Source organism: Silene latifolia, chromosome 11 (assembly GCF_048544455.1).
Source record: "Silene latifolia isolate original U9 population chromosome 11, ASM4854445v1, whole genome shotgun sequence".
NCBI classification, from domain to species: domain Eukaryota; kingdom Viridiplantae; phylum Streptophyta; class Magnoliopsida; order Caryophyllales; family Caryophyllaceae; genus Silene; species Silene latifolia.
The window spans coordinates 41,341,260-41,349,616 of record NC_133536.1 but is presented as its reverse complement, the minus strand read 5'-3'; the positions used below and the strand labels follow the sequence as shown (position 1 = coordinate 41,349,616).

Below are 8,357 nucleotides of genomic sequence, written 5' to 3'. Positions count from 1 at the left end.
TTATGAAGATGTATTATGATGCCACTTTCATTACCTTATCAAATATGTTCATACATTGAAATCTATGATTTAATTATAGGTTCGGCCCAACTAAAAAGCCTACGTCCACCCCTTTTTATTAAATTTTTATCACGAGCGCCTAATCTGGTCTAGCATACAATAAACAACTAACCCCCACAACTAACCCTAATCGTGCTAATGAAGGATGCTAAGCCTTCGGTGTGTTAGAGATGTGAAGCTCTTGATTTGTGAAGGATGTTAAGCCTTCGTGTTTGTAGGATGTTAAGCCTACGGTGCGTAAGATGTTAAGCTTACAAAGTTTGAATATGAAATAAAATCGAACCTAAAACAATACAATTAATTGTCTAGAAGACGATTGTAAAACTATGCACTTTTAAAAGATAAACTTTTTACACGAAAAGTACGTAGTTTAAAAACTTCTACTTTCAAAAGCAATTTGCAAAATGAACGATTAAGAGCAAAGCTTAAAGCAGCGGGAATGCTTTTGCAAAATATCAATTTAATCAAGAAAGTTCGTATAAGTCGTGCGTCTAAGTTTGAAGGTTAGATGTGCATTTATAATGAGGCACACACGAGTAAACACCATAAACCTTTCGATTGTGTTGAACTTATTTTGTTTATTCATTTCCGCTGCAATTCTTAGTTTGTCGTTTTTTATTATCTTCAGCAACAGTCTACTATATTGTCACGTTGGTCTGTTGTTTTTTTGACTTATACAAAGACAACAAGTTACTGATCCGTTACACTGTTTGTTGCCTTCATCATAACCAACGACACTTCTTTTAATCTCCATTTAAAAGAGGTTGTGTTAGGTATTTGAGATATCATTTCATTTAACTAACTTAAATCAATTAAGTTAAGTTAAAATTTTTAAAAGGTACCTAATTCACCCCCTCCCCCTCTTAGGTACTTCGGGATCCCAAACTCTTCATGCTTGTTTAATTTACGATGATTAATACAACTTATATATTAGAGTACAAAGCTATGATTCTAGGGTTACATAATTACAGAATAAGAAAAGCGAGATATGTACAAGATCTGATACTAGAACTAGGAAATATATATCCAGGGACGAAGGTAGGACAAAATAGCTACCGGGGCCGATTTGATCAATTTTGCTGATGTTTATTCTCAAAATCATTTGTTTATTTTTTTATTTTTTTGTGAGAGATATTTTAAGTAAAGGGAAATAAATAATTAAAACGAAAGGCGAATAGTGGAGTATACAACAAGGAATAAGAAAATTGTAAACGAAAAGGCCAAAGTATAATAAGAGCAGCAAAGCGTCTTACTTGTGACGGGCTAATCCCGTCACAAGCTTGTGACCTCTCACAAAAAGGGAGAGAGAACAAGGTGGGACACCCCCCATGTGCTTCCCCACTCACCTTCATGGGTATTTTGTGAGAGGAAATGGTATCCGTCACAAACTTGTGACGGATATCGCCGTCACAAATGAGATTTTGTGTAAGAGCAGTAACAATTTTTTTTTTTCTTTTTTAAAAGAAAAAAAACCTAAGATGAAAGCCATCGAACAATCTTTCAAGGCATGCAATATCTAGCTGAAAAACAAGTAACCACTGAGACAGTTACAAATGTTTGACCAAATTTCTACTAGTATATTATACATTCCTTCAGAAGTTACCCGGGCCATGGCCCATTTGGCCAAAAAGTAGCTTCGTCTCTGTATATATCATAGACTACCTAGCTAAATTTTTTACAATGACAATAATTATTATGACAATATATTCTCCATATACAATATATATTTATTTACAACTAACTACCAGCTCATTAGTGTAACTAACCCACAGTAATCATAGACCATAAATTAATCTTGTCATGGCAAAGGGTAGTTTCGTTCCAACTTTAAAGTAAATCCACCATTATTAAGTAACACTTTTTTATTTTACCTTTTTTTGTAAGAACCTTCGATTTAATTAATTGTACGCAATCGACAATGTTGACTAATTCCCCAGCCGAATGCATCAACTGGGTTAAATTAATGTGTACTCCGTACGTACCTTTAATGAAAGGCACATAAAGTAGCTCCTGTCCTGTCGAAGTCCCGACATATAGGAGTATATTGATTAATAAACAACGACGAAGACTTTTGAGAAAGCATTCACTTTCTTGTGTAGTTTCTAGTGTCCTTCGTGGATATGATATAATATGCTGTACTTACTATATAACAAATGAATGTAGATGTATTACTCCAATAACTAATGGAGTTTTTTGGTAAGAACAAGGGTAAAAAGTCCCCGGATACTCGTGGCCTTAGCGACTATCACCCAGTACCTTATCTTGTATCGACTCCTAATCAACCATCAACACCTCCATCATTAGTCTCGGTTCCAAATCATGTTTCGACTCCTGTGTCCTCATCACTTACATCCTCCTCTAATCCGCCTGTCGCGGTTCCATACAACTCACCTGGTCGACCAGGTATCCACTCTATTTGATTATATTGTCCTTATTTGACTTTAACTGTGAAGGACACATACTATGTCAATATAATTTTAATAACAGTGATATGTGTATGTAGATGTTAACGTCCCAATCGAAGTGAAATTTTTTGCCGGGGGCAATGAGAATAAGGAAGGGGAACAAGAAATTGAGGAAGTTGATGTTTGTAACACTTCTAATGGTGTTGTTTCACCAATATTTTCAAGCAAGGGGGGAAAATTTGATATTGTAGTTGGCAAAAATATTAATGGAGGTCTCAAGCAAAAGATTGGCCCGGTCAAATTTGGCAATGCTGGGTGATGTGGTTCGTTTATATTTAACATTTCATTCATGTGATGAATTACTCCATCGTGTAGTTACTTGTAACTCTGTTGTAAAACCATTATTATGAGTGTATGATTTTATATCGCTTTGAATTTACTAATTACGAGTAATTGTTTTATACTCCTTTTGTCCAGATTATTAGTTTCCTTATTTTATTAGCTTACATACCTATTATTTATTTTGATTTTTGATTATTTATTTTGATTTTTTTTATACAAGTAACAAAAGTGAAAGTTCAGGTCCTCATTGTCGTGTTAACTTGCAAATTTCATACCCGAGTATTAGCTAGTTGTATTGTCCAGGTACGGTTATGTTAACGATATTTGACTATTTCAGCCAATATTTAACACCCTTTTTTTGTCATGTAGACTATTCACATGTTTGAACGGCTCTTTAATAGAGTAATACATTTGGAAATAAGAGATATACATAACACAATCATGCTACAAAACAATGAACAGCGATTTCCGGGTACATACCAGTCATTCTTGTTCTAAATTTGACAATATCGTTGTTTTAACACCAGAAAGCACGAAATAAATCGCAAAGCCAGGAACTAAAAAGTAAGCAAAAAATGAAAGAACAGAACAAGAGCTCCTACGTACTTCTTGCATAACGAAATTGTTAAAATTTATATCACGAACCCCATTCTCTCCGATATTGAGTATTTTTTCTGCAATGCTAGTGCCTCCAATTATCTGTGTACCACCATCATTTTCATTTCCACCCACATATATGGAGGTACGTGGTGTAGTTAAGCCACCAACGACATGGTTTGTGGAGTCGCGGTTACACAACGATGACCCCTCTTCATTATCATGATCTGCTGAAATTGGTGAGCCAAGGGTGGAGGGTACCCTTGCGCTCCACCTGTTACACCAAAATTTCTTGGACGCGAAAACAATTGCTTTGTAGAAAAGAAAAGAATGTATAAGAACTAAACAAATGAGACTTAAAGGTCCATAGACCAAGTCATGTTTCGACTTCTTGGCGTTTGTATCTTCATCCGTATTTTCCTGCATAAAGACCACAAAAATGATCCACAAATAAGACCGGTATGATTACCCTTAAGATTATTTATAGATAATTCATAAATCAGGATGAAAATTACGTTTAGACCTGCATGAATGTCATTTCGCAAGTACACAATGTAATACTAATAGAATGACAATATTTAGGAAAGTCAATTGAGTAAACCTCGATTATGTTGTTCGTGTTATCTTGATTAAATCGAGCATCACGTAACCACAAAACAATGGCCCATTTTACGATAAAAGCAATCACGGAGAGATAGAAAACCAGGTTCAAATGAGACCAGGACCACCATATTCCGATCATACATCGGATTAAGTATTTAACTCGCTGAAATATTTTCCAGTCACGCGTTGTTGTTTCTTCCCCACCACCGGGTTGCCCGGATCTAGTTTCACGGTACGAGTAAGCAATCGAACAAATAATGAAACAAATGAGACCAATTACAGTGTTGGACCATAACCATGCTAGTCCAACAATCGATAACACAACCCTAACCAATTTGACTTGTTTGTAACGTTCTGATTCATTTTGTTGTTCTACCCCTAACGAAAAAACATCTTCAATTGCGACACCATATAAACAAATGAAGTAAATAAAGCGGGCCGATATTATTACCAACCATGATCCTATGCTTATTATAATGTCCATGTTTGGACATTATATTAACTTGCACTCTTTGGAGATTTTTGATGTACGCAACATGACCATGTAATATTTCAAATACGGAGTAATTCTTTTTGTTTAATCAAAGAAGTGCAAAGAGAGATGCATTTATGAAAAACGAACAAGGAAGAAGGAGAAATTAATTTTCAAAGGCGAAGAGAAGAAAGAAACTGAATAGTGGAATGAGAGAAAAGCACTATGTCGTTGTGACTCGTTTTTGAGAAAGTCAACTTTCGAAAAGTCAATAAAAGCCATTTGAGCATTTTCTATGCGTATAAATTTCACCACGAATAAGATTATACATCCAGTTTATATATAAGCATAGTATAATTAAGGTAAAATAAATTGAGCTTATGTGTATTTTTTCTAAGCTTATTCAAAGTTATTATATATTTATATTGGGTAAATGAATGAAATCAGATACTTTCCAATAAAGCTCATATTTTTTAAAATAAAACTTAGATTCTTTATTACAAAGATCAGATTTTACACCGTACCACTCGTACAACTAGTGGTATAATCCATGAATTGAAATTTCACAAATCCTATTATATGACTGGTTGTACAAGAGCGTTATACAAGAGCATAACCAATTTAACTGGGTTTATGTGTATTTTTTTCGAATTTTTATAACTTTTTATTTATATTTTAATTTTTTAATGTCAAAAATTAAAATCTAATTAGGCTCATATATATTATTTTTGAGTTTCATTATAATTTTTTAAGTTCAATATTTTTAAAATGGAGCTTGGATTCTTTTAAATAAAGCTCGTGATCTAAATGTCTAAGCTCAAGTAAACATATTACAAAGCTCGGGTTTTATTCTATACAACCACCTTCTATTCCAAACATAGTAAATGTTAACCAAGTTTGACTTTGTCTTAAAACATACTTAAAATATGGGGTATTACCGTGCCTACATGTTATAAACTTTAGAATATGAAATGATTCCAAGATATTGGAATGTCACCCACCTCAAACTGTTCCACGCATAAAGCACAAACATTCTTAGGCTGCGGTAATTTCTATCTTGCATGTTATAGGTAAAAATCCTAACTTACTCATCTAAATGTATCATATGTCATTCATGAGTGACTAATGTGTTATTCCGGAATTAATATTAATAATAATGTCTGTTAGAATATGCCTTGAATCTGTTCTGAATTCCGCGTCTGATTTAGTTACCTTATCTGTTTAGGAAACTATTATTTAGTTTCCTTGTCTGTTTAGGAAATTGCTATAGGGTATCATATATCTATTAGGGTTTCCTAATTCTGTTAAGGAAAATATCTGTTATGAGAGTACTATATAAACTCTCATAAGCTGTCTGTTTTATTCATTCAGAAATCCGTCAAAAATCTGAGTCGTCTGAAATCTGAATACTCCAACGAGTATACTGAAATCTGTAATCCTCAAGATCAATAATATTCTTCCCTTCTGCCGGTGGACGTAGCTAACAAATTGTTAGTGAACCACGTAAATCTGTTGTCTTTTTCACGTTCTTTATTTATCTTTCTTACATCCGTTATAACAAACTGGTATCTGTGGACAGCGGGCCGCCCACGGGGGCACTTGGGTTGGAAAAGAGAAACAAGCGTTTGCATTTTGTATGGAGTCGCCACCAATTTTTATGAGAAATTGGAACCGTTCGAATACCTCGTGTCATGTCAAGACACAAAGTAGAGACATGAACACTAAGCAATCGTTACCCTTAGCATTCTATGTCTAGAATGACTCTCGTGGATGCCAATGAACACGGGTGCTCACGGAGATCTGGAGTAAGGGGTGAGGGTACGTATTAGGAAGCTCTTTTGATCGAACACCTAATCCCGCCCGCCTCGATAGCGGCCTCTACTAATGATTAGGAAAGTTATTCGTACTTGATATATCGTCGGCTATATGCATGCAATGCAACATCCAAGTTTTAATCCTAGCGTGTGAGAATTAGACTAAGTCGGTGGACAATTAGTTTAACATACAATTGGGTCGAAGTAGGATTTAATGTTCAATTACATGTGAAAACATACAAATGATACAAGAAATAAGATAAATACAATAAAAGAAAATTACGATAATGAAAATTACAATAATTGCATTGGGACAGGCGATTTATGTCGAAAATACCTTTAAAACGGATAATTTTGAGAAAAAGAATAAAAGAATAAATCAACGAACAAAACAGAAGGCGATAATACGTTTAATAGTTAGTTAATATGTAAGCTAATGAACTAAGTCAAGGCAGAAACGGAGTTCAGGGACAGAATTCAACCCGGAACAGGCGCAGCAGAGCTGCGTCCTTTGGAATAGGCGCAGCGGTTGCTGCGTCTGTTCCTGACCTGAATTCTGGCTGTGAAGCCGGAATTGCGTGTTGTTAATACTCGTTGGTAAATTTAAAGATGTATTACAATTATTTACTCGGATGGAAGTGATTTAATAGGTTATTTACATGCGATTAAGGTCATAAAAGCAATAAACATGGATGAGACAGAATTAAGATGGATTAATTACATGGATGAACGATTAATTAGTGACATGGGTGAATGAAATAAACTAAACATGACAAATTGATGACAAATTAATGACGAATATGGATGAAAATATATCAAAGATCGAATTCCAGAAACTCAATATGAACGAATTGAATTTCTACAACCCGGATTGAATTTAATGACGAAAACCCGCAAATATGAGATTATAAGGGATTTAAGTCGGATTTAACGATAAATTAAACATGTGAATGAATGATAAATAATATACATGAAATTATTAGACTATTGCATCGAAGAATTAAGGAAAACAATCGAAAACAAATAAAAGACGAACGAATTACAGAGGACGAAGGAAGAAGAAAAGAAGCAGGAACTGCGGCAGCCTCACGAAGAGGCGCAGCAGAAACTGCGCTCCTTCGGAGAGGCGCAGCAGTTGCTGCGTCTTTTCTCGACGTCTGTCTACTGGAAATCCGTAAAAAGAGGTTTTAAAGCGCGGTTTTAGAAATCGGTTTTAATGGTATTTTCGACATAAACCTTACAATTGATGATGATACAATAAATAAACAAGGATTATACACCCTCAGACTTACATGTTGACGAAACGAGAAGGACTAAGATATCGATTAGTGATGCTCGACGCGAATGCAAAGAAAGTGCCCTCGTAAGAGGAAAACGATTAAGTTAATTAAGTCGATTGATGTGTAATTGGTCAAATTGGTCGGTCATTCAAACGGGGAGGCTGGTACTCAGAAGGATCCGAGCTTACGTGGTCGAAAGTTCAAGCACGTAGACGCCAAAAAGTAAGAACAAAGTATAGAATGTAAAGGGAGAAGAGAAGGGCGGACACTCGCGTGAGAAATATGAGGAGCGAAGGCTCCTATTTATACTAATCACGTGGAGGAATTAGGGTTTCGGAGACTCTTTGGAAGTGAATCTCGGAAAGATATGAAAAAGATACGAGAAACATGCAGAAAAGGGCCTGGGAAGAGTTGCGGCGATCCTTTGCGTCTCTTGGAAGAGGCGCAGACACTTGCGTCTGTTCCCAAGGGGTTTCCTCCTGCGGAAGAAAGATTTCCGTGTTTGAGTTATGGTAGGACGGAAATAATTCGGTTTTCCTTAATATCTTATGTGAATATTACGGGAAATTGTTTACTAAAAGATAAAAATTATGAAATATGGAATAGAAATATCCGGATCATTCCAGAACATTCTGACTCGGGATTTAACGGTTATCAGAAAATGGAGACGGTTTTAGGCCCGGACTCCGAATGTACTCTAATTATTGTCAAAACGACCGTATCGGCAGTAGATGACAACTAAGAGGTAGACATTAATATTTGAGCAATCACTTGACGATAATCT

The 8,357-nt window shown here is 35.3% G+C and overlaps 2 protein-coding genes across 2 annotated transcripts; one reads left to right on the top strand and one right to left on the bottom strand.

Moving 5' to 3' along the window:
- Positions 1-2,172: 2,172 nt before the first annotated feature.
- On the top strand, positions 2,173-2,928 carry LOC141614815 (uncharacterized). Its single transcript, XM_074433546.1, has 2 exons — positions 2,173-2,463; positions 2,564-2,928. Exons 1-2 carry the CDS (start codon positions 2,244-2,246, stop codon positions 2,782-2,784), a joined length of 441 nt encoding a protein of 146 aa, XP_074289647.1. The 5' UTR covers positions 2,173-2,243; the 3' UTR covers positions 2,785-2,928.
- Positions 2,929-3,234: 306 nt separating this feature from the next.
- LOC141614814 (uncharacterized) lies at positions 3,235-4,586 on the bottom strand. Its single transcript, XM_074433545.1, has 2 exons — positions 4,006-4,586; positions 3,235-3,824 (listed from the first exon to the last, which is right to left on the bottom strand). The coding sequence occupies exons 1-2, from the start codon at positions 4,489-4,491 to the stop codon at positions 3,291-3,293; spliced, it is 1,020 nt and encodes a 339-aa protein (XP_074289646.1). The 5' UTR covers positions 4,492-4,586; the 3' UTR covers positions 3,235-3,290.
- Positions 4,587-8,357: the final 3,771 nt, after the last annotated feature.